Source organism: Miniopterus natalensis, chromosome 16 (assembly GCF_054644295.1).
Source record: "Miniopterus natalensis isolate mMinNat1 chromosome 16, mMinNat1.hap1, whole genome shotgun sequence".
NCBI classification, from domain to species: Eukaryota; Metazoa; Chordata; class Mammalia; order Chiroptera; family Miniopteridae; genus Miniopterus; species Miniopterus natalensis.
In genome coordinates, this window is record NC_142096.1 from 43702278 (window position 1) to 43726873 (window position 24596).

The 24596-nt window shown below is 65.0% G+C and overlaps 1 protein-coding gene across 1 annotated transcript; it reads right to left on the bottom strand.

Moving 5' to 3' along the window:
* Positions 1–1109: 1109 nt before the first annotated feature.
* EPPK1 (epiplakin 1) lies at positions 1110–18104 on the bottom strand. Its single transcript, XM_087825538.1, has one exon. It carries the CDS (start codon positions 17947–17949, stop codon positions 1468–1470), a length of 16482 nt encoding a protein of 5493 aa, XP_087681664.1. The 5' UTR covers positions 17950–18104; the 3' UTR covers positions 1110–1467.
* Positions 18105–24596: the final 6492 nt, after the last annotated feature.

Consider the following 24596-nt stretch of genomic DNA (forward strand, 5'->3'; position numbering starts at 1 on the left):
GCCCCGCCCGCCTCGGCCGCACCTGTCGGCGCCCGCGGGCCACCCGGGCCGCCCCGCCCCGCCCCGCCCGCAGGGCCCCGCCCCCGCGGCCCCGGTCGGCGGCGCTCCAGCGGTGCCGCCTCCCGCGAGCGCGTGTGGGAGAGTCAGTGAAGGCGACAAAGCGCTACACAAACAGGCTGCCCGCTGACTTTCACTCACGACCCCAGCCCCCACCGGCCCCTCCCTCCGGGCTTCCCTTTCGCTGGGACAGCGCAGCCGGGAGCCCACCGCACTCGCGCCCTCGCCGGGCGGCTCCTCGCCACCGCCCCTAGCGCCCCAGGAGGCGCGCTCCAGGATTCCGTCCGAAACCGCCCCACCCTGCAACCCCCGCGCGCCTTCGCGTCTCCTTGCTACACCTGCCGACTTCTCTTCCTGGGGAGAGAGTAGTGGGCGCACGGGCCTGCCTCCTCTAAACGCAGCCTCAGCCCTCAGCCGCTGCTTCTCCGTCGCGGTTCAGCCGCCTTCAGCCCTAATGGTCTCTCAGCATTAGGTGGGACACCTCTCTGGGGACACCTCTCTTTTTCCTGGCCTGCAGCATCACAACATCTGCCTCCTTTCAGGACGAGCATGGTCACCGGCCACTGCAGCAGCCTGCTCCCTCTGCTCCAGGTTTCCACCCAGCACCTGGCAATCCTATGAAACGTCGCTCACCTGCTGCCAGGTATGGACCTTTCACCTGCCCAAACCACACACTGTGCAATTGATGACTGAAGTTTTGTCCTCGTCCAGGGATCTTCTGCAATATGGTTTTATGTTGTCCTACGTTTTCCATGATTATTTTCCTTGATTAACCTCATGGCTACAATGAGGATATAAACTTTTGTGGATAAACCTTCAAAATTCTGAAATCGAAGAAGAGAGCTTCATTCTAAACATTTCTTTACAAACTGCAAAAGCCATAGTTCCGGCCAGGAAAGAGCTGCACCATGAGACAAAATCATGCTGCACATTCACCTGGCAAAGGACTGCGATGGAGGGCCACCAAGGGTGGACACTAAATGCTGAGCAATAAGCGAGGTAAGTAACACAGTTGAACAGGAACGAATCAGTACACAAAAGGCACAATGACATCATAAATGAAAGAAATGCATTTAATAAAAATCATAATACACAAAGTAATGTGTACACCTCAATGTCATAGGCTGAGGAGCCAACAAAAAGAGTTCCTTGATCTAAGTGCAGGAGAGATTGCCAGGGATGGTCACTGCCAAAATCCCGAGAAATAAAAACAGGAAATCACGGGAGAGAACGCCAGGATAAGTCAGCATAGAAAAAATAAAAACAACTGGAAGGACAGTGAAAGATATAATGTTACCTGACTAATAAAAAAGGTAACTAAAATCTCATTAAAGAAAATTTTAGAACATTGAGAATAGAGTGAGATATTTTTAAGAGATGAAATAACACCATATAAAGGTTCATTCACTCTCAGGAGACAGAAAGAAGTAACAGGCCAGTATCAGGGTCAAGAGTAGCCTTCTGGAGCAGCTGCATGTAGGTGAGGTTCTCGTGCGTGTTGGGGTCGAAGAAGCCCTTGGTGTCGTCGCTCGGGTCCTCCAGGACGCGGTTCATCTCCTCGTCGAAGTAGCCGCGCTGGTAGGCCACGGGCACGGGCACGCGGTGGCTGTGCACGGGGTCGATGATGCCGCCCGTGGCGATCTGGGCCTCCAGCAGGCGGATGCCGTGGTCCCTGACGATCAGGTCCTTCTTCATGGCCTGGAAGAGGGAGATCTGCTCCCCGGTGTAGGGGTCGGTGTAGCCGGTGACCGCGCGCTCCGCCGACAGCAGCTTGTCCCGGATCTCGCCGCCCACCACGCCCGCGGCCACCGCCTCGTCCACGGACAGCCGCTGGTTGCGCACGGGGTCGATGACGAAGCCGGTGGCCGCCTGGGCCTCCAGCAGCACCAGGGCCGTGCCCGGCCGCAAGAGGCCCTTCCACATGGCCTGGTAGACGCTCATCTTCTCCTGCCTCCCGGGCTCGTCCCTGGCGGGCACCAGCACACCCGCGATGCAGCTCGTGCCCTCCAGGTAGAGCCTGACCGAGTCCATCTTCATCACCTCCTGCGGGCTCTTGGTGCCCTGGGCCAGGCCCCGCAGGGTCTCCGGGTCCAGGATCCCAGATACGCCCAGCTGGGATGCAGATACCTGGTGCCTCAGGCCCCGGAAGGACACCTTGCTGAGGCGCTCCTCCGTCTCCTCGATGACCTGGGTGAGGGTGGCCACCAGGCCGGGCAGGGCCAGGTCGCCGGCCGCGTGCTGGGCCAGGAGCTCCTCCCGGCGGGCCTTGCTCAGGTAGGAGGAGGAGAGGACGTCCCACACGGAGACCGGCTGGCCTCGGAATCGTCCGGCTCGCACCTCCATGGTGGCGGCACGCAGGTCCTGCTCCTGGAGGCGCCTGGCGGCCTGGGGGTCGGCCTCGCCATCACCACGCCCGAGTGGACTGGACTCGCGCTGGCCGGAGGCGGCGTCCCCCTGCGCGTGCTCGGTCCCCTGGGCCACCTCAGCCTCCTCGATGATGGTGGTCAGCCGGCGGGTCAGCGCGGGCAGGCCCAGCCTCCCCGAGCGGAACTGGGCCAGCAGCTGCTCCCTGCTGACGGCGCTCACGTAGCTGGACGCCAGCACGTCCCACACGGGCACCGCCGGCCCCTGCAGGCGGCCCACCTTGACCTCCATGGTGGCGGCCCGCAGGGCCCGCTGAGGGTCTGCAGGGGTCCGGTTCGGGCTCCCTTCCTCGGCCCGCGCCAGCAGCGAGGTGAGCGAGGCGCCCAAGTCCTGCGCGCTCAGGGTGCCCGCCCGGTACTGGACCAGCAGGTCCTGCCGCAGGCTCTCGGACACCTCCCGGTAGAAGAGGAGCTCCCAGACGGAGACATCCTGGCCCCGGGTGACCCCCGCTCCCGGCGGCGGCGTCACGCGCAGGTCATGCAGGGCGCGGCGCTGCTCCTCACTGAGCTGGAGCACAGCGGAGCCCTGGCCGGCCAGCTGCAACATGTACAGCCCCGTGTCGGGGTCACGCACGCAGCGGCGCAGCAGCTGCATGTAGGTGAGGTTCTCGTGCGTGTTGGGGTCGAAGAAGCCCTTGGTGTCGTCGCTCGGGTCCTCCAGGACGCGGTTCATCTCCTCGTCGAAGTAGCCGCGCTGGTAGGCCACGGGCACGGGCACGCGGTGGCTGTGCACGGGGTCGATGATGCCGCCCGTGGCGATCTGGGCCTCCAGCAGGCGGATGCCGTGGTCCCTGACGATCAGGTCCTTCTTCATGGCCTGGAAGAGGGAGATCTGCTCCCCGGTGTAGGGGTCGGTGTAGCCGGTGACCGCGCGCTCCGCCGACAGCAGCTTGTCCCGGATCTCGCCGCCCACCACGCCCGCGGCCACCGCCTCGTCCACGGACAGCCGCTGGTTGCGCACGGGGTCGATGACGAAGCCGGTGGCCGCCTGGGCCTCCAGCAGCACCAGGGCCGTGCCCGGCCGCAAGAGGCCCTTCCACATGGCCTGGTAGACGCTCATCTTCTCCTGCCTCCCGGGCTCGTCCCTGGCGGGCACCAGCACACCCGCGATGCAGCTCGTGCCCTCCAGGTAGAGCCTGACCGAGTCCATCTTCATCACCTCCTGCGGGCTCTTGGTGCCCTGGGCCAGGCCCCGCAGGGTCTCCGGGTCCAGGATCCCAGATACGCCCAGCTGGGATGCAGATACCTGGTGCCTCAGGCCCCGGAAGGACACCTTGCTGAGGCGCTCCTCCGTCTCCTCGATGACCTGGGTGAGGGTGGCCACCAGGCCGGGCAGGGCCAGGTCGCCGGCCGCGTGCTGGGCCAGGAGCTCCTCCCGGCGGGCCTTGCTCAGGTAGGAGGAGGAGAGGACGTCCCACACGGAGACCGGCTGGCCTCGGAATCGTCCGGCTCGCACCTCCATGGTGGCGGCACGCAGGTCCTGCTCCTGGAGGCGCCTGGCGGCCTGGGGGTCGGCCTCGCCATCACCACGCCCGAGTGGACTGGACTCGCGCTGGCCGGAGGCGGCGTCCCCCTGCGCGTGCTCGGTCCCCTGGGCCACCTCAGCCTCCTCGATGATGGTGGTCAGCCGGCGGGTCAGCGCGGGCAGGCCCAGCCTCCCCGAGCGGAACTGGGCCAGCAGCTGCTCCCTGCTGACGGCGCTCACGTAGCTGGACGCCAGCACGTCCCACACGGGCACCGCCGGCCCCTGCAGGCGGCCCACCTTGACCTCCATGGTGGCGGCCCGCAGGGCCCGCTGAGGGTCTGCAGGGGTCCGGTTCGGGCTCCCTTCCTCGGCCCGCGCCAGCAGCGAGGTGAGCGAGGCGCCCAAGTCCTGCGCGCTCAGGGTGCCCGCCCGGTACTGGACCAGCAGGTCCTGCCGCAGGCTCTCGGACACCTCCCGGTAGAAGAGGAGCTCCCAGACGGAGACATCCTGGCCCCGGGTGACCCCCGCTCCCGGCGGCGGCGTCACGCGCAGGTCATGCAGGGCGCGGCGCTGCTCCTCACTGAGCTGGAGCACAGCGGAGCCCTGGCCGGCCAGCTGCAACATGTACAGCCCCGTGTCGGGGTCACGCACGCAGCGGCGCAGCAGCTGCATGTAGGTGAGGTTCTCGTGCGTGTTGGGGTCGAAGAAGCCCTTGGTGTCGTCGCTCGGGTCCTCCAGGACGCGGTTCATCTCCTCGTCGAAGTAGCCGCGCTGGTAGGCCACGGGCACGGGCACGCGGTGGCTGTGCACGGGGTCGATGATGCCGCCCGTGGCGATCTGGGCCTCCAGCAGGCGGATGCCGTGGTCCCTGACGATCAGGTCCTTCTTCATGGCCTGGAAGAGGGAGATCTGCTCCCCGGTGTAGGGGTCGGTGTAGCCGGTGACCGCGCGCTCCGCCGACAGCAGCTTGTCCCGGATCTCGCCGCCCACCACGCCCGCGGCCACCGCCTCGTCCACGGACAGCCGCTGGTTGCGCACGGGGTCGATGACGAAGCCGGTGGCCGCCTGGGCCTCCAGCAGCACCAGGGCCGTGCCCGGCCGCAAGAGGCCCTTCCACATGGCCTGGTAGACGCTCATCTTCTCCTGCCTCCCGGGCTCGTCCCTGGCGGGCACCAGCACACCCGCGATGCAGCTCGTGCCCTCCAGGTAGAGCCTGACCGAGTCCATCTTCATCACCTCCTGCGGGCTCTTGGTGCCCTGGGCCAGGCCCCGCAGGGTCTCCGGGTCCAGGATCCCAGATACGCCCAGCTGGGATGCAGATACCTGGTGCCTCAGGCCCCGGAAGGACACCTTGCTGAGGCGCTCCTCCGTCTCCTCGATGACCTGGGTGAGGGTGGCCACCAGGCCGGGCAGGGCCAGGTCGCCGGCCGCGTGCTGGGCCAGGAGCTCCTCCCGGCGGGCCTTGCTCAGGTAGGAGGAGGAGAGGACGTCCCACACGGAGACCGGCTGGCCTCGGAATCGTCCGGCTCGCACCTCCATGGTGGCGGCACGCAGGTCCTGCTCCTGGAGGCGCCTGGCGGCCTGGGGGTCGGCCTCGCCATCACCACGCCCGAGTGGACTGGACTCGCGCTGGCCGGAGGCGGCGTCCCCCTGCGCGTGCTCGGTCCCCTGGGCCACCTCAGCCTCCTCGATGATGGTGGTCAGCCGGCGGGTCAGCGCGGGCAGGCCCAGCCTCCCCGAGCGGAACTGGGCCAGCAGCTGCTCCCTGCTGACGGCGCTCACGTAGCTGGACGCCAGCACGTCCCACACGGGCACCGCCGGCCCCTGCAGGCGGCCCACCTTGACCTCCATGGTGGCGGCCCGCAGGGCCCGCTGAGGGTCTGCAGGGGTCCGGTTCGGGCTCCCTTCCTCGGCCCGCGCCAGCAGCGAGGTGAGCGAGGCGCCCAAGTCCTGCGCGCTCAGGGTGCCCGCCCGGTACTGGACCAGCAGGTCCTGCCGCAGGCTCTCGGACACCTCCCGGTAGAAGAGGAGCTCCCAGACGGAGACATCCTGGCCCCGGGTGACCCCCGCTCCCGGCGGCGGCGTCACGCGCAGGTCATGCAGGGCGCGGCGCTGCTCCTCACTGAGCTGGAGCACAGCGGAGCCCTGGCCGGCCAGCTGCAACATGTACAGCCCCGTGTCGGGGTCACGCACGCAGCGGCGCAGCAGCTGCATGTAGGTGAGGTTCTCGTGCGTGTTGGGGTCGAAGAAGCCCTTGGTGTCGTCGCTCGGGTCCTCCAGGACGCGGTTCATCTCCTCGTCGAAGTAGCCGCGCTGGTAGGCCACGGGCACGGGCACGCGGTGGCTGTGCACGGGGTCGATGATGCCGCCCGTGGCGATCTGGGCCTCCAGCAGGCGGATGCCGTGGTCCCTGACGATCAGGTCCTTCTTCATGGCCTGGAAGAGGGAGATCTGCTCCCCGGTGTAGGGGTCGGTGTAGCCGGTGACCGCGCGCTCCGCCGACAGCAGCTTGTCCCGGATCTCGCCGCCCACCACGCCCGCGGCCACCGCCTCGTCCACGGACAGCCGCTGGTTGCGCACGGGGTCGATGACGAAGCCGGTGGCCGCCTGGGCCTCCAGCAGCACCAGGGCCGTGCCCGGCCGCAAGAGGCCCTTCCACATGGCCTGGTAGACGCTCATCTTCTCCTGCCTCCCGGGCTCGTCCCTGGCGGGCACCAGCACACCCGCGATGCAGCTCGTGCCCTCCAGGTAGAGCCTGACCGAGTCCATCTTCATCACCTCCTGCGGGCTCTTGGTGCCCTGGGCCAGGCCCCGCAGGGTCTCCGGGTCCAGGATCCCAGATACGCCCAGCTGGGATGCAGATACCTGGTGCCTCAGGCCCCGGAAGGACACCTTGCTGAGGCGCTCCTCCGTCTCCTCGATGACCTGGGTGAGGGTGGCCACCAGGCCGGGCAGGGCCAGGTCGCCGGCCGCGTGCTGGGCCAGGAGCTCCTCCCGGCGGGCCTTGCTCAGGTAGGAGGAGGAGAGGACGTCCCACACGGAGACCGGCTGGCCTCGGAATCGTCCGGCTCGCACCTCCATGGTGGCGGCACGCAGGTCCTGCTCCTGGAGGCGCCTGGCGGCCTGGGGGTCGGCCTCGCCATCACCACGCCCGAGTGGACTGGACTCGCGCTGGCCGGAGGCGGCGTCCCCCTGCGCGTGCTCGGTCCCCTGGGCCACCTCAGCCTCCTCGATGATGGTGGTCAGCCGGCGGGTCAGCGCGGGCAGGCCCAGCCTCCCCGAGCGGAACTGGGCCAGCAGCTGCTCCCTGCTGACGGCGCTCACGTAGCTGGACGCCAGCACGTCCCACACGGGCACCGCCGGCCCCTGCAGGCGGCCCACCTTGACCTCCATGGTGGCGGCCCGCAGGGCCCGCTGAGGGTCTGCAGGGGTCCGGTTCGGGCTCCCTTCCTCGGCCCGCGCCAGCAGCGAGGTGAGCGAGGCGCCCAAGTCCTGCGCGCTCAGGGTGCCCGCCCGGTACTGGACCAGCAGGTCCTGCCGCAGGCTCTCGGACACCTCCCGGTAGAAGAGGAGCTCCCAGACGGAGACATCCTGGCCCCGGGTGACCCCCGCTCCCGGCGGCGGCGTCACGCGCAGGTCATGCAGGGCGCGGCGCTGCTCCTCACTGAGCTGGAGCACAGCGGAGCCCTGGCCGGCCAGCTGCAACATGTACAGCCCCGTGTCGGGGTCACGCACGCAGCGGCGCAGCAGCTGCATGTAGGTGAGGTTCTCGTGCGTGTTGGGGTCGAAGAAGCCCTTGGTGTCGTCGCTCGGGTCCTCCAGGACGCGGTTCATCTCCTCGTCGAAGTAGCCGCGCTGGTAGGCCACGGGCACGGGCACGCGGTGGCTGTGCACGGGGTCGATGATGCCGCCCGTGGCGATCTGGGCCTCCAGCAGGCGGATGCCGTGGTCCCTGACGATCAGGTCCTTCTTCATGGCCTGGAAGAGGGAGATCTGCTCCCCGGTGTAGGGGTCGGTGTAGCCGGTGACCGCGCGCTCCGCCGACAGCAGCTTGTCCCGGATCTCGCCGCCCACCACGCCCGCGGCCACCGCCTCGTCCACGGACAGCCGCTGGTTGCGCACGGGGTCGATGACGAAGCCGGTGGCCGCCTGGGCCTCCAGCAGCACCAGGGCCGTGCCCGGCCGCAAGAGGCCCTTCCACATGGCCTGGTAGACGCTCATCTTCTCCTGCCTCCCGGGCTCGTCCCTGGCGGGCACCAGCACACCCGCGATGCAGCTCGTGCCCTCCAGGTAGAGCCTGACCGAGTCCATCTTCATCACCTCCTGCGGGCTCTTGGTGCCCTGGGCCAGGCCCCGCAGGGTCTCCGGGTCCAGGATCCCAGATACGCCCAGCTGGGATGCAGATACCTGGTGCCTCAGGCCCCGGAAGGACACCTTGCTGAGGCGCTCCTCCGTCTCCTCGATGACCTGGGTGAGGGTGGCCACCAGGCCGGGCAGGGCCAGGTCGCCGGCCGCGTGCTGGGCCAGGAGCTCCTCCCGGCGGGCCTTGCTCAGGTAGGAGGAGGAGAGGACGTCCCACACGGAGACCGGCTGGCCTCGGAATCGTCCGGCTCGCACCTCCATGGTGGCGGCACGCAGGTCCTGCTCCTGGAGGCGCCTGGCGGCCTGGGGGTCGGCCTCGCCATCACCACGCCCGAGTGGACTGGACTCGCGCTGGCCGGAGGCGGCGTCCCCCTGCGCGTGCTCGGTCCCCTGGGCCACCTCAGCCTCCTCGATGATGGTGGTCAGCCGGCGGGTCAGCGCGGGCAGGCCCAGCCTCCCCGAGCGGAACTGGGCCAGCAGCTGCTCCCTGCTGACGGCGCTCACGTAGCTGGACGCCAGCACGTCCCACACGGGCACCGCCGGCCCCTGCAGGCGGCCCACCTTGACCTCCATGGTGGCGGCCCGCAGGGCCCGCTGAGGGTCTGCAGGGGTCCGGTTCGGGCTCCCTTCCTCGGCCCGCGCCAGCAGCGAGGTGAGCGAGGCGCCCAAGTCCTGCGCGCTCAGGGTGCCCGCCCGGTACTGGACCAGCAGGTCCTGCCGCAGGCTCTCGGACACCTCCCGGTAGAAGAGGAGCTCCCAGACGGAGACATCCTGGCCCCGGGTGACCCCCGCTCCCGGCGGCGGCGTCACGCGCAGGTCATGCAGGGCGCAGCGCTGCTCCTCACTGAGCTGGAGCACAGCGGAGCCCTGGCCGGCCAGCTGCAACATGTACAGCCCCGTGTCGGGGTCACGCACGCAGCGGCGCAGCAGCTGCATGTAGGTGAGGTTCTCGTGCGTGTTGGGGTCGAAGAAGCCCTTGGTGTCGTCGCTCGGGTCCTCCAGGACGCGGTTCATCTCCTCGTCGAAGTAGCCGCGCTGGTAGGCCACGGGCACGGGCACGCGGTGGCTGTGCACGGGGTCGATGATGCCGCCCGTGGCGATCTGGGCCTCCAGCAGGCGGATGCCGTGGTCCCTGACGATCAGGTCCTTCTTCATGGCCTGGAAGAGGGAGATCTGCTCCCCGGTGTAGGGGTCGGTGTAGCCGGTGACCGCGCGCTCCGCCGACAGCAGCTTGTCCCGGATCTCGCCGCCCACCACGCCCGCGGCCACCGCCTCGTCCACGGACAGCCGCTGGTTGCGCACGGGGTCGATGACGAAGCCGGTGGCCGCCTGGGCCTCCAGCAGCACCAGGGCCGTGCCCGGCCGCAAGAGGCCCTTCCACATGGCCTGGTAGACGCTCATCTTCTCCTGCCTCCCGGGCTCGTCCCTGGCGGGCACCAGCACACCCGCGATGCAGCTCGTGCCCTCCAGGTAGAGCCTGACCGAGTCCATCTTCATCACCTCCTGCGGGCTCTTGGTGCCCTGGGCCAGGCCCCGCAGGGTCTCCGGGTCCAGGATCCCAGATACGCCCAGCTGGGATGCAGATACCTGGTGCCTCAGGCCCCGGAAGGACACCTTGCTGAGGCGCTCCTCCGTCTCCTCGATGACCTGGGTGAGGGTGGCCACCAGGCCGGGCAGGGCCAGGTCGCCGGCCGCGTGCTGGGCCAGGAGCTCCTCCCGGCGGGCCTTGCTCAGGTAGGAGGAGGAGAGGACGTCCCACACGGAGACCGGCTGGCCTCGGAATCGTCCGGCTCGCACCTCCATGGTGGCGGCACGCAGGTCCTGCTCCTGGAGGCGCCTGGCGGCCTGGGGGTCGGCCTCGCCATCACCACGCCCGAGTGGACTGGACTCGCGCTGGCCGGAGGCGGCGTCCCCCTGCGCGTGCTCGGTCCCCTGGGCCACCTCAGCCTCCTCGATGATGGTGGTCAGCCGGCGGGTCAGCGCGGGCAGGCCCAGCCTCCCCGAGCGGAACTGGGCCAGCAGCTGCTCCCTGCTGACGGCGCTCACGTAGCTGGACGCCAGCACGTCCCACACGGGCACCGCCGGCCCCTGCAGGCGGCCCACCTTGACCTCCATGGTGGCGGCCCGCAGGGCCCGCTGAGGGTCTGCAGGGGTCCGGTTCGGGCTCCCTTCCTCGGCCCGCGCCAGCAGCGAGGTGAGCGAGGCGCCCAAGTCCTGCGCGCTCAGGGTGCCCGCCCGGTACTGGACCAGCAGGTCCTGCCGCAGGCTCTCGGACACCTCCCGGTAGAAGAGGAGCTCCCAGACGGAGACATCCTGGCCCTGGGTGACCCCCGCTCCCGGCGGCGGCGTCACGCGCAGGTCATGCAGGGCGCGGCGCTGCTCCTCACTGAGCTGGAGCACAGCGGAGCCCTGGCCGGCCAGCTGCAACATGTACAGCCCCGTGTCGGGGTCACGCACGCAGCGGCGCAGCAGCTGCATGTAGGTGAGGTTCTCGTGCGTGTTGGGGTCGAAGAAGCCCTTGGTGTCGTCGCTCGGGTCCTCCAGGACGCGGTTCATCTCCTCGTCGAAGTAGCCGCGCTGGTAGGCCACGGGCACGGGCACGCGGTGGCTGTGCACGGGGTCGATGATGCCGCCCGTGGCGATCTGGGCCTCCAGCAGGCGGATGCCGTGGTCCCTGACGATCAGGTCCTTCTTCATGGCCTGGAAGAGGGAGATCTGCTCCCCGGTGTAGGGGTCGGTGTAGCCGGTGACCGCGCGCTCCGCCGACAGCAGCTTGTCCCGGATCTCGCCGCCCACCACGCCCGCAGCCACCGCCTCGTCCACGGACAGCCGCTGGTTGCGCACGGGGTCGATGACGAAGCCGGTGGCCGCCTGGGCCTCCAGCAGCACCAGGGCCGTGCCCGGCCGCAAGAGGCCCTTCCACATGGCCTGGTAGACGCTCATCTTCTCCTGCCTCCCGGGCTCGTCCCTGGCGGGCACCAGCACACCCGCGATGCAGCTCGTGCCCTCCAGGTAGAGCCTGACACCCTCGTCCTTCTTGACATCCTCCGTGGTGGTATGTCCCTCCTCGAGCTGCTCCAGTATTTCCTTGGTGATGATGGCTGATTCAAAGAGTTCGGAGGCCGTGATTTGTCTCCTGATACCCCTGAACCAGAACTGCTTACTTTTCTTTTCTTTCTCATCGATCAGCACAAAGATTAATTTCACCACCTTGTCTAGTGCATTTGCAGTTTCTCTTTTGTATTTTTCAACTAACTCAAGCTTTTTCTCCTCTGTCACATATTCGGAGTTCAGCAGCTCCCACACTGATGGCCTCTGTCCCATATACCTGCCAACTGTGACTTCTACCCGCTCGCTCTTGAGGGCCCTTCTTGTGGCTTCATCAATGTATGTGGAGTCCTTTCCGTTTCGGTTCACAGGGAACAGAGCCCAGCCTGCCCTGTCTTCCCAGTGGCTTCTCTCCTGCAGCTCCTGGTATGTCACCTTCTCATGTGTGTTGGGATCCACGAACCTCTTATTCATATGCTTCTGATCAGACACCAGTGGGTACGTGTCTCTGTGCAGACATCCACGCTTGTAGGCCGTGTCTAGTGGGAGCCGGTGGTGGTGCAACGGGTCGATGGCGCCCCCTGTGGCCACCTGCACCTCAAGCAGCCTGAGCCCCTCCTCCCGTTTGACTAACTTCCTTTCCATGGCCTGGAACAGCGATACTGTGTCCTTCGTGTCAGGGTCAGTGTAGCCTTTGGCGGCCTTCTCGGCATTCAGCAGTCTTTCCCGAAGCTCCTCGCCCACCAGGCCAGCAGCTACAGCCTCGTCCACGGAGAACCTCCGGTGGCTGCGGGGGTCCAGCATGAACCCTGTGGCCGCTTGGGCCTCCAGCAGCAGGGCTGCAAACCCTGTGGGGATGAGTCTCCTCGTGCTGGCCTCATAGAGGCTCATCACCTCCTGTGTAGACGGTATGATCACCCCCGCAATGCAGCCACTGCCTTCCAGGGAGGTCCTCACGTGCTGCAGCCTGTGGAGGGCCTGTGCCCCGTGCAGCGTGTCCAGGGTCTTTTTATCAATGATTCCAGCGTTGAACAACTCTGAGGCTGTCACCTCCCCACCAATACCTGCTACCCGGATGACCTGGTGTTGCTTCTCTGTCTCTTCGACTATGGCGGTGACGATCCCCAGCAACTGCTGCAGACTCAGGGTCTGGGCTCGGTACTGCTGGACCAGCTCCTGCCGCCTCTCCTCTGAGAAGTACTGAGAAGAGAGCAGGTCCCAGATGGAGATGCTCTGACCTGCAAACCTCCCCACGCGCATGGTCGTGGTCTGAGATCGCAGGACTTGTCTCGTGGCCTCATCGATATACATGTACATTTCTCCTTTCTCTACGATTTGTAACATGTACAGGCTGGTCTCAGGGTCTTGCACACAGCGCTCCAGCAGCTGCAGGTACGTGAGGTTCTCGTGCGTATTAGGGTCGAAAAAGCCCTTGGTGTCGTCGCTCGGGTCCTCCAGGACGCGGTTCATCTCCTCGTCGAAGTAGCCGCGCTGGTAGGCCACGGGCACGGGCACGCGGTGGCTGTGCACGGGGTCGATGATGCCGCCCGTGGCGATCTGGGCCTCCAGCAGGCGGATGCCGTGGTCCCTGACGATCAGGTCCTTCTTCATGGCCTGGAAGAGGGAGATCTGCTCCCCGGTGTAGGGGTCGGTGTAGCCGGTGACTGCGCGCTCTGCTGAAAGCAGCTTCTGGTAGGTTTCTTTGCCAAACATCCCTGCTGCGAATGCCTCCTCCACGGTCAGCTTCCGGTTCTCTACAGGATCGATGAGGAAGCCGGTGGCTGCCTGGGCCTCCAATAGCACCAGGGCCGTGCCCGGCCGCAGGATATCCCTCCTAAGGGCCTCTGAGATACTCATCTTCTCCTTTGTGGCCTGGACAATGACCCCGGCAATGAAGTTCCTTCCTTCCAAGAAACGCTTCACACTGTCCATCTCTGTCACCTCCTGCACGGTCTTTGTCCCCTGATTCAGCTCATCCAGTGTCTTCTTATTGATTACCTGGGACCTGAACAGTTCACTGGCTGACACCTGCTTCCGGAGCCCCCTAAAGACGGCCTGTGAGGGCTTCCTCTCCGAGGCCTCGACCAGGGCGGTGACTGCGCTGACCACCTGCCTTAGGGCTGTGGCCCTCCCAGACTGGCAGAGAACTGCTAGCTCCCGCCGCTTATGAATGCTGACATACTCTGAGTGCAGCAGGTCCCAGAGTGACACGGTGAGCCCTTTGAATCTCCCAGCACCCACAGGCACCTTCATTGCCCTCAGGGCCACTGCTGTGTGGTTGTCCACCTCAAGTGCTACATCCTGGGGAAGAGGCAGCAGCCATAGGCCGGTGTCAGTGTCAAGAACACAGCGCTCTTTGAGCTGCTGGTATGTCACCTTCTCCCGCGTGCTAGGGTCGAAGAAGAACTTGCTGTCTTTGTCTGTCCCAGTTAGCACCTGGCTCATCTGCTCATCCAAGAGGCCAAGCCTGCAGGCGGCCACTTGGGGAAGGTGTACCCCGTATATGGGGTCCACTGCACCCCCTGTAGCCAGCTGTGCCTGCAAGAGAGGGAGGCCCTCGCTCTGGGGCACAAGCCCCTTCTCCATGGCCTGCCATAGTGAGAGGGAGCCCCCTGAGTAGGGGTCTGTGTACCCAGCCACTGCCCTCTGGGCCTGCAGGAGCTGCTCGCTCAGCGTCCCGCTCACCAGTCCAGCCTTGACAGCACCTTCCACAGATAGTCTCTGGTTGGTCAGAGGGTTAATGAGTGAGCCAGATGCCACCTGGGCCTCAAGCAGACTCTGCCCCAGGCCCATGGGCAGGAGGCCATCCTTCATGGCCTGGGTGATGCTGGCCGTGGTCCCCGAGGGTTGCAGGAGCACGCCAGCCACACAGCCCGTGCCCCACAGGCAGGCCTTCACTGTAGGCTCCTCAGCGACTTCGGCGGGCGATTGTGTGCCCTGAGCCAGTGCCACCAGGGTCTCCTGGGTGATGATGCCAGTGTCCAGCAGCCAGACAGCGGGAACCTCACCCCTAGGGCCAGGCACTGTGACACGGGCCTGTGCTAGGAGCTTCACCCCCTGCACCCAGCTCTGCACAGCCGCCTGCAGCTGCTGCACAGTGGTTTTCCCCATCTGGAAGTCCTCTAAGAAGGCCTCCCGCTGCTCCTTGGTGAAGTGGCAGGAGACCAGCAGCTCCCAGAGGGACATGCCGTCTTCTGCCCCTTGCGTGGCCTGCAGGGTCTCCTGAACTTGCTGGTCTGTGGGGACAGCAGGAGCACTTTCTTGCAAGGGCAAGAGGTAAAGGCCGGAGGCTTCATCCTTCAGACATTGTCCCAGAAGCTGGGTGTAGCTGGTGTGCCCCCGGCCATCCGGCGTGGGGAAGGTTGCAATGGAACTGGACAAGGATGTCTCCATCTCCTGATCAATGTAGCCGCGCTGGGTGGCCACAGGCATAGGGAGGTGGTAGTGGCCTGTGGGGTCAATGACACCTCCTGTGGCCACCTGGGCCTCTAGGAGGCGGGCAGCCTGCTCCTCACGTACAAGGCCCTTCTTCATGGCCTGGAACAGGGACACCCGCTCCCCAGAAAAGGGGTCTCTGAAGCCAGTCACAGCGTCTTCAGCCCGTCTCAGCCGGGCATACAGTTCTGGCCCCACCAGCTCCCTGCGTACAGCCTCTTCCACCGACAGGGTCTCCAGACTGTGGGGGTCAGTCAGGGCTCCAGTGGCTGCCTGGGCCTCCAGCAGCGCCAGGACAACTCCTGGCCCCAGCAGCTTCTGCTTCATGGCCTGGTAGAGGCTGAGCCTCTGGTTGGAGGACTGCAGCAACACACCGCCCACGGCACCCGAGCCACTCAGGTACCTTTGGACATCACCCATGTGGAGCAGAGCCTCGGGGCTGATGGCCCCTGCCAGCAGCTGGTCCAGGAGTTTCTGGTCGATGATTTGGGCCTCTAGGAGCTGGTAGGCGGTGACCTGGCCCCGCAGCACAGGCAGCATGATGTCTGTGCACCTTGCCGTCTCCCTCTCCAGCAGCTTTGCGATCTGTTCCAGGGAGACCTTGCGCAGCCGGTAGTTGTGCAGGAGCTGCCTCCGCCAGGCCTCGCTGAAGCATTCAGAGTTGAGCAGTTCCCACGCAGACACCTGCCGCCCCCGGAACCGCCCGCACTTTACGGACAGCAGCAGGCTCTGGAAGGCCCGTCGGGTGGTGCCATCCACCAGCTGGGGCTGTGCACTGCTGAGCGGTAGTAAGTAGAGGCCTGTCTCGGGGTCACGCACACAGCGCTCCAGTAGCTGCATATAGGTGAGGTTCTCATGAGTGTTGGGGTCAAAAAAGCCCTTGGTGTCGTCGTTTGGGTCCGCCAGGATCAAGTTCAGGGTCTGGTCAAAGTAGCCACGCTGGTAGGCCACGTGCACGGGCACGCGGTGGCTGTGCACGGGGTCGATGATGCCGCCCGTGGCGATCTGGGCCTCCAGCAGGCGGATGCCGTGGTCCCTGACGATCAGGTCCTTCTTCATGGCCTGGAAGAGGGAGATCTGCTCCCCGGTGTAGGGGTCGGTGTAGCCGGTGACCGCGCGCTCTGCTGAAAGCAGCTTAGCAAACACATTGGGCCCGATGACGCCAGCCCTCAGTGCCTCCTGCACAGAGTATCTCTTGTTTTCTTTTGGGTCGATGATAAAGCCGGTGGCTGCCTGTGCCTCCAGAAGGATGAGGGCTGTGCCAGGCCTGAGCAGCCCCTTCCTGTGAGCCTCGTAGATGCTAAGCCGCTCCTGGGAGCCAGGCAGCAGCAGGCCGGCAATGCAGCCTGTGCCCTGCAAGTACCTTTGCACGGAGTCCAGGCTGCCCACGTGCTGGGCAGTGGTCTGTCCTCGTGCCAGCTGCTCATACACATCCTGGCCGATGATCTCTGCTTTCAGCAGTTCTCCTGGTGTCACAGGGACCCTCAGCCCAGAGAAAGTGGTCCTGGCAGTGGCTGCAGCCTGCTCCAGGGTGGCCCTCAGCACAGCTGTCAACTCCTCCATCGACAGGGCCCCTGCCTTGTGCTGCTGTGCCAGTGCTGCCCTCTGCTCCACAGGGATGGCTTCAGAGAAGAGCAGCTCCCACAGCGACATAGGTCGGCCCTGGAACTTACCCACGGAGATGGTGGCCGTGGCTGTACTCAAAGCCTGCCGAGTGCTGTGCTCAATGAATGGCACTGCCTGTGGCTCCTCTCCAAGGGCCTCCTGGGGTAGGGGCAGGAAGGCCAGCCCCGTGTCAGGGTCGGTGACACAGCGGGTCAACAGCTGCCCATAGCTAAGGCTCTCCTGCGTACGTGGGTCCGAGAAGCCAGCAGCCTGTGAAAGATGCTGCTGTGTTGCCTCATCCAGGCAGGCGAAGCGCAAGGCAGCCTCCAGGGGCAGCCGGAACCTGCGGGCCGGACACAGTAGCCCTCCCGTGGCCAGCTGCACATCCAGGAGCCGTAGTGCCAGAGACTTGTCCACCAGCTCCTTCTTCATAGCCTGGAAGAGGGGGATGTGGGTGCCACTGAAGGGGTCATGGAACCCCGTCACCGCCTGTTCCGCCTCCAAGAGCTGCCCATGCAGCTCTGGGCCTACCAGGCCTGCCCTGACTGCTTCGTCCACGCTCAGCCTGCGGCCAGTGGCTGGGTCCACCAGAGCACGGATGGAAGCCTGAGCCTCGAGCAGCGGAAGTGCGGCACCCATCGGGAGCAGATGCTCAGCAACAGCCTGGAAGAAGCTCTTCTTGTGGCCAGCAGGAAGCAGGACGACCCCTGCCACACCACCAGTGCCCTGCAGGTAGCGCTGAACCTGGGGGCGCACACTCACATCCTGCACCACCAGCCTGCCCTCCTGCAGGGCCTGGACTGTCTCCTCGTCCAGGACTCCTGCCTCCAGCAACTCAGATGAGCTTGCTGCCCCACTCAGGGTGGGAAAGGTGGTCTTGAGGGGCAGCAGAGCCAGCCCTGTGCTGGAGGCCTGCATACACCTGCCCAGCAGCTCACTGTAAGACAGCTGCTCCAGCGTGTTGGGATCCTGGAAGTCTGGTTTGCGCTCCAACAGGCCACGCCGCGTCTCCTGGTCCAGAAGGCCCTGCTGGCAAGCCAGCTCTGGGGCCACTCGCAGGCCCTGGATGGGGTCCACCAGGCCCCCCGTGGCCAGCTGGGCCTCTAGCCAGCTCCACCCCAGTGCCCTGTCCACAACCTCCTTCCCAATGGCTTGGAAAAGGGCCAGCTTCTCACCCCCATAAGGGTCAGGGTACCCAGTGACAGCACGCTCTGCAGCCAGCAGCTTCTCCTTCAGCTCCAGGCCCACCAGACCCTGCTGCAAGGCCTTGGACACGGGAAGCAGCTGGCCCCCGGCAGGATCTACAAGGCCCCCAGTGGCTGCCTGAGCCTCCAGTAGCGCCAGCCCGAGCCCATCCGGCAGGAGGCCCTGCTTCATGGCGGCATAGATACTCAGGGCCTGGCCTGAAGCCTCCACATATACCCCAGCAATGCTCTTGGCCTGGGGCCCAGAGGGAGTGCTAGCTTCCAGCACAGCCTTCATGTTCTTGGGGACGATGGCAGGCTCAGTGCCATTGGTGACCAGGACATCACGAGGAGAGGTATAGCCATTCATGGTGCCCACTGGTTGTGCAGGACTCACTTGCCCGAGATCTGCTGTGTCTGCTCCCTGCAGAGGATGAAAAGGGTCCGTTAGGGGCCCTGGGATGGCCCAGGTGGGCAGTCAGGGGTCAATTCCAGATTCTGGGTCCCCCTCCAAGAGGACTAGGATCAGTATCTAGGTGAGGTCTCTCCACTCTCCTCACCGGGCCCCAGGAGGGACCAGTGAGCACAGGGACCCCAGGCCGGTCACAGAAGCCTCTGTTTTCTCCTGTAGGCCATCCTCAGGCCTCCAGCCCAGCCCAACACCCTCACCACCCACCCTGGGCGAGGGGGCTGCATGCTTGCATCTGGCCTCAGCCCTGTACCCCTGCAGCACCCACACCTCCAACAGTATGGCCTTCCTCTTGCTTCCCAAGGCTTCACCTCATCACTCTGTGTTCATGGACACCAGCTCCCACCTTGTCCTTCTCCCAGTGACCTCCTTCAAACTCATGCCCTCCCTCCAGCTCCCTGCTGGGCTGCAGCCATCCCCCCACATTCCCCTCCTCCACCCTCTGACTCCACGCTGTGTCTCCTCAAGATCCTCCCCCTTAGCCTGGCTCTGTGTCCTACTCTGGCCACCCCAACCAGTCCTCTCTCGGTATGTCCTCTCTGCACCCACACCTGTGCACACCTGGGGGGCCTGGGACACCAAATATTCAGTGCCCGCGTGTTGGTCCTGACAGGCTGTGGGCAGGGCCAGGTATAGTCTCCAGCCTTGCAGGTGCTCGTCAGCTGGCTCAAAGCCCAGCACCCCCATGGCTATCCCTCTCACAGATAGCTGTGTGCACGATTCTCTGAGCAGCAGTGACAGATGCCTACCTCTTGCCCAGGCCTGTTTCTTTTGTGCTGGTTAAATTGTGTTCCCCAAAGAGATATGGCTAAGTCCTCACCTCCAGGCCCTGTGACTGTGGCTTTGTTTGGATATAAGGTCTTTGCAGATGTAATTAAATTAAGACAAGGTCACCCTGGAGCAGGGAGGGCCCTGATCTGACAGGCCTGGTGTCCTTAGGAAGACAGACACAGGGACCATGCCTGTGATGCTGGAGGCAGATTGGTGTGATGCAGCCCCAAAACACCAAGGGTTGCCACCAAATTCCAGAAGCACAGATTTCAGATTCTAGCGTCTGCATGGTAAGAATTTGTTTCTGTTGTTTTAAGCCACCCAGGTTGCGGTAACTGTTGCAACAGCCTGGGAAAGGCGGCCTCCCTCCTTCTCTGCCCGTGAACCGTCCACTCTCCTTTCCCCAGAACCACACCTGCAGCCCCTGCCCTGGTCCACACCCTCATTCCCTGCTGTCCTGATCACCCCGCCCACACCTGTCCTTGACTCCCAGACAGCTCCCCAGACACTTCAAACTCCCACACCCCACACAGAGTCCGGGGAGAAGCTCAGGCCCATGTCTGCCCCTCGCCCCCCACCCCCCAGCCTTTGTTGAGGTGACCGTGGACTCTGGCTGCCAAATCTGACAAACCTATTTTGGGTCTGGCTGCCCCTGACCTCCGGGTCATGGAGTGTAGGGACCCTTGCCCCTGGTGACAGGATTCTGCTCCATCTCCACTTACCCATTAACTCAGAGAGTTCCTCAAGACTGCTTCAGTCTCCCAAATCACACATCGAGCCCAGCCTGTCCCAGAACCATGAGCGCAGCTGCCTCCTGGACATCTGTGCCCTGTGGCTTCACAGTAGCCTTGAACACCATGGTGCCCACAGCTGCTGGCCCACTCCGAGATCCTGAGCCCTGAACCCCCCAGCTGGCCCCATGAAAGGTACCCTTCCACCCTGGCCCATGTCACGTCCGTGCCCATGGCTGTCCTGCAGCCCAGAGCAGGAACGGTCAGCAAGTGAACACCTGAGCGGGGGCTGAGACCTTGTGGGGCTGAGGCCTTGTGGGGAAGACCTTTGCAGAAGCCAGGGCTGTGCAGGGGGCAGTGTGGTGGAGTGGGAGGCTGGGCTCCTGCTGTCAGCAGTAAGAAGCCAGGGCTTTGATATAGACCAAGGCCTTGCCCAGATCCCATCACAGGGAGGGCTGTGGGCAGATATTCCTACAGCTGCCTCTTGGAATCAACCCCTTCCGGAGGCTGCACAGGCATCCCTCTGGGGGCTGCCTGCTGAGATCCCCATCAAGCCTACCCTCTCCTCACCCCCATGTGTGAAATTCTGCTCCCTCCCCTTCCTTCTCTTGCACAGATGCTGGGCCAGAGGCTCCTGGGGACACCCTGCTGATCAGAGGGCTGGTGCCAGGGCAGGCCAGAAGAGGAGTGATTGACCAGCAGGGGAGCTGACTTGACCACCAGGAGGGGGAGGGCCTGTGACAGGGTAGGAGCAGGGAGTGTGCCCTGGTTGCCCACCTGGTTCTGTCAGCAAATGGACAAGTGCAACTTCCCTGGCCTGAGAGAGGACCTCAGGGATGAGGGTCTACAGACTGAGTGCCCTGTGTGGCCAAGACCCATCATGGCGGTAGGAGTTGGGGTCCATCGTACTCACCTTCTCCTTATGTGTTTCCCTAGGGAGATGCCCATCGGCACCTGGGAGTGGGCTTGGTGTGATCATGGTGGACACAAGGCTGCCCTGACATCCTTCTAGGGGTCAGTGAGACTGTATTACAGGCCAGCTTGTCTCTTTGTGCATCTGCTTTCTCTCTTCCCATCCATAGGGGCCATCCTGAGGCATGCCCTAATGCTCTCTGTGTCAGATTCTGCGCCCGGGACTGACCTGGACAAGTGCTTCGTTGCCCACCAGCATCAGTGACGACATGTTTCCTTTCAAATGTGTGCCATGCAGGCTGGCATCCAGCCCTGCCCTGTCTCAGCAGGAGCACCAGATAACAAGGCTATCAGGGCAGCTGGAGCAGCGCACCTGTCCCCAGTGTCTGGAAGGGACAAAGGTTGGGAGAGAAGAGAGGCACCGCTCTACCCAGTGAAGGGCTTTCCAGTCACCTTGGAGGTAGGGCTGCCAGTTGGTCACAGCTGAGTGTGGCCCTTGGCCTGGATACCCGCAGCCAGCCCAGAGCCCGGACAGGCTGTGCTGCAGTGAGGAAGGGCGGCATCAGGACAGGAAACCCAGAGGGGCCCAAACAGGTTCAAGTTCTGGACACAAAGTGGAGTCCTGGTGGGAGGGAGGGGCTGGGAGACAGATAGCAGGAAGTGAGGGAGCTGCAGCAGGGCCAGGCCCCAGTCAGTGAGTGGGCAGTAACCTAGGAGCAGGTGCCTGGAGTCTGTAGTGGGGATCTAGGGGTCTTGGATTTGAAAGAGACAGACCAGGGCCTGTGAGGGGTGTCCAGAGTCTGGGTAGTGGGTCACCCAGGCAGCCCAGTGTTACAGAAATTAAAAAATGGGTGTCCCAGCCCTAGCTGGTTTGGTTCAGTGGTTAGAGCGTTGGCCCGCGGACTAAAGGGTCCTGGTGACAGGGTTCCAGATGCCCAACCTCTTGCCCAGGCCTGTTTCTTTCATGCTGGTTAAATTGTGTTCCCCAAAGAGATAGGCTAAGTCCTCACCTCCAGGCCCTGTGACTGTGGCCTTGTTTGGAAATAAGGTCTTTGTAGATGTAATTAAATTAAGACGAGGTCACCCTGGAGCAGGGTGCTCCTTGGTTTGTACCAAGGACATGTACCTCTGTTGAAGGCTCGATCCCCAGCCCTGGTCAGTGCTCCAGGGGGAGGCAACCAAACAATGTGTCCCTCTCTCCCCCCTACCCCCTCTCTGAAAAGCAATGGAAAAAACATCCTTGGGTGGGAATTAAAAAAATAAAAATGGGTGTCCCAGAGGGGTGGCCACCAGCAGAAGTCGACTCCGTGTGGGAAGGGGTTGGTGGCTGTGGGGTTGGAAGAGGGAGGCTGAGAAGATTCACCCCTCCCTCTCACCAAAAAAAAAAAAAAAAAAGGCAAAGGGAATCTGAGGAGGGTGGGCCTCCTGTGGCTTCCCCAGAAGGGCCCCACCTCCAGGGCCCCAGGGGAGGAGGGGTGGGAGGCAATTCGGGAAGACCCACGGGAATTCCTGGGGGAGGGGAGGCACGGCGCAGTCGGCACCTACAGCCGGTCACCTACGGGGTGGGGACTGGAAGCTAGCTGGCTGTCCACTGGAAGCCAGGGCACAGCAGAGCCAGGTGGCCAGGCTGCCTCCCGCAGGAAGGCAACAACCTTCGCCCTGGTGCGGGCAGCTGCTGGAACACCCGCGGGTGCAGAGGAACAGATATCAATACTCGGACGAAATCTTGGCAGCAAGGGCGGTGGGTGGGGCAGCAGGGTCTTGAGGGTGGGGCCCGGGATGAGCAGAGCCCCTCTCACGTCTGCCTCCCGAGGTCCTGCGAGGACCTCGCCTAGGTGTCCCTGCCCCGCCAACCTGGACAGGAGGCAGGTCCCGCAGTGGGTCAGCACAGCCCCTCGCGCAGGAGCCACGCCGCCCTCAGCCGTCAGCCCGCGTGCCCGCCCCTAGGGGCCCCGGCAGGCTCCAGTCGCGAACGCTCCCTCCCCGCCCCCCGCCCGACGGGGGACGGGGCGGAGCGCGACCTGCGGGGCCCGCCTAGGGAGGCGCACCCATCCTGCTGGGAAGCCGCGGGGGCTAGACCCCCGCCCCAGCCGCCGCGTCTCCCGAGTCCACACGCGGACCCTGGGGCTTTCCACCCACACCCCGGCTCGGGGCTACTGCCAGCGGCCGCGCCCACGGCAGCTGGAAGGGCAGGGACCGGGCCGCAGCGCCCCGCTCTGCCCCTGCCCCGAGTCGGCCCGGAGTGAGACCGGCCGGGGGGACAGCAACCGAGCCCCAGCCCGCAGCCCCGCCGCCCCGACCTGCGCGCCCCGGCCGCGCGCCTCCCCCCTCCGGCTCGGACGTCCCACCTGCGCGCCCCGGCCGCGCGCCTCCCCCCTCCGGCTCGGACGTCCCACCTGCCCGACCCGGCTCCGCGCGCCTCCCCCCTCCGGCTCGGACGTCCCACCTGCCCGACCCGGCTCCGCGCGCCTCCCCCCTCCGGCTCGGACGTCCCACCTGCGCGCCCCGGCTCCGCACGCAGCCCTCCGCTCGCTCCGCAGCCCGCGCCCTGCCCCACAAGGATTTAAACCTGCCGGGGCCCCTCCCCTCGGCGGCCCTGCCCCGTCTGAGGGCGGGGGCCGGGTGGGGGCGCCCCGAAGCCGGGTGGGGCGGGCAGGTACTGGGAACCCCGAGCGGGCCGGACCGACGCCCCACACGCGACCTTTGGCCGTCCGCCTGTGACCACCCCGAGGCGAAGAGGGGCCCCCGAGGCGGCGCGGCGGTGGAGGTCGGGTTCCTCCTCGCTCCCCCTCGCAGGGCAGGGGACGGTGTGGGGGCGTTTGCAGTCTGATTTCCGGGCCGACTCTGGGGCGGAGGATCAGCGCCCCCACCCCCACCCCTCCCGGAGTCGCCGCGGAGGAATGCGGAGCGCGCAGAGGCAGGGAGGCGGGTGCGTTCCACGCACGGCCGGACGCATTTGAATGGAGTTTGCATGGGAAGTGCGGCCCGCCAGGGCGCCCGGGTGTACTTTCCAAAATGCGGCTTTATTGCCCAAGCAGGGCTGGAAGGCGGGTGCAGGTGCCAGTGTCGCCCACCCCACTCCCCCGCCGGTGGCTGTACTCAGAGTGGCCCTGCTCACTCCCTGGAGGCTGGCCTCCCCAGCTGCTGCTTAATGCTGAGCCCCCTGAGCCAGGGTGGCCTCAGCGGTTCCCCTTCGTGTGTTCCTCCTTAGCCTTGACTTTGAAGATCTGGAGTCTCTGTACTCTCAGTAGGGTCCCAGTCCTGTCTGGAAGGGATGTCTAGGCCTCACCCAAAGCGTCTAGCCCCTGGACCTGGGCTCAGAAGAGATCCCCTGTCCACCCTGGAGTCCCTAGGCTCCCTCTCAGATGCCCATTCCAGGACCCACCTTCCTGGGCAGGGGGCTGCTGGAGGCACTAGGGATGGAGGCCCAAAGCCTTGAGGACAGGACCTTGGGGGCTGGCCTGCTGGGGACCACGGCCCAGGACAGGAACCTCTCATGGATCTTCTGGCTGGTCCTCCTCTTTGTTGCCTAGAGATGCCAGATGGACAGAGGCAGAGCAGGTGTCCTTCAAACCCCAGGGCAGGACCCAAGGCCTCTCCTCTGTCTGGCCCTGAGGGTCCAGGCTGCCCTCCCCCAACCCTCACCTCTGCCCAGGTCATTTTTAACCAGGTATTTATCCAGGGCTACCCAGCCACCTCCACCGCACACCATGAGGGTACCTTGAGACGCCAGCACAGGCACAGGGGCTGGGGGTCCGGGCTTCCGGGAAAGAGTGCTGGGGTCAATTCCCATGGCTCTGCCCTCACCTCCACCCGCCAGGCCCATGTTCACACCTGCTCACGGAGGCTCCTAGGACCCTGGGCCGGCCTCTGGCCACCTGTGTGCTCCTCTCTGTCCATGTCCCCCGCACTGGCCATGCTGTGTGGCTGCTGCTGGCCTCTGGAGAGACCTGACCTGGACAGAACAGTGAGCTCTGGAGTGAGCCCACATGCCCCCAAGGTGTGTGGGCCAACCTCATCCATCCCCAGCCCTGCTCACCAGATGTCAGGATATTGTCCACGATGTCCTGCGGGGAAGCATGGCTCGTGGCCTGGAGTGCACCTCTGAGCCACTTCTTATTGTGGCCAAACCAT

Bases quoted from the DNA above. Each gene is read 5' to 3' on its own strand.
- EPPK1 (XM_087825538.1), bottom strand. From the start codon at position 17,949: ATGAATGGCTATACCTCTCCTCGTGATGTCCTGGTCACCAATGGCACT.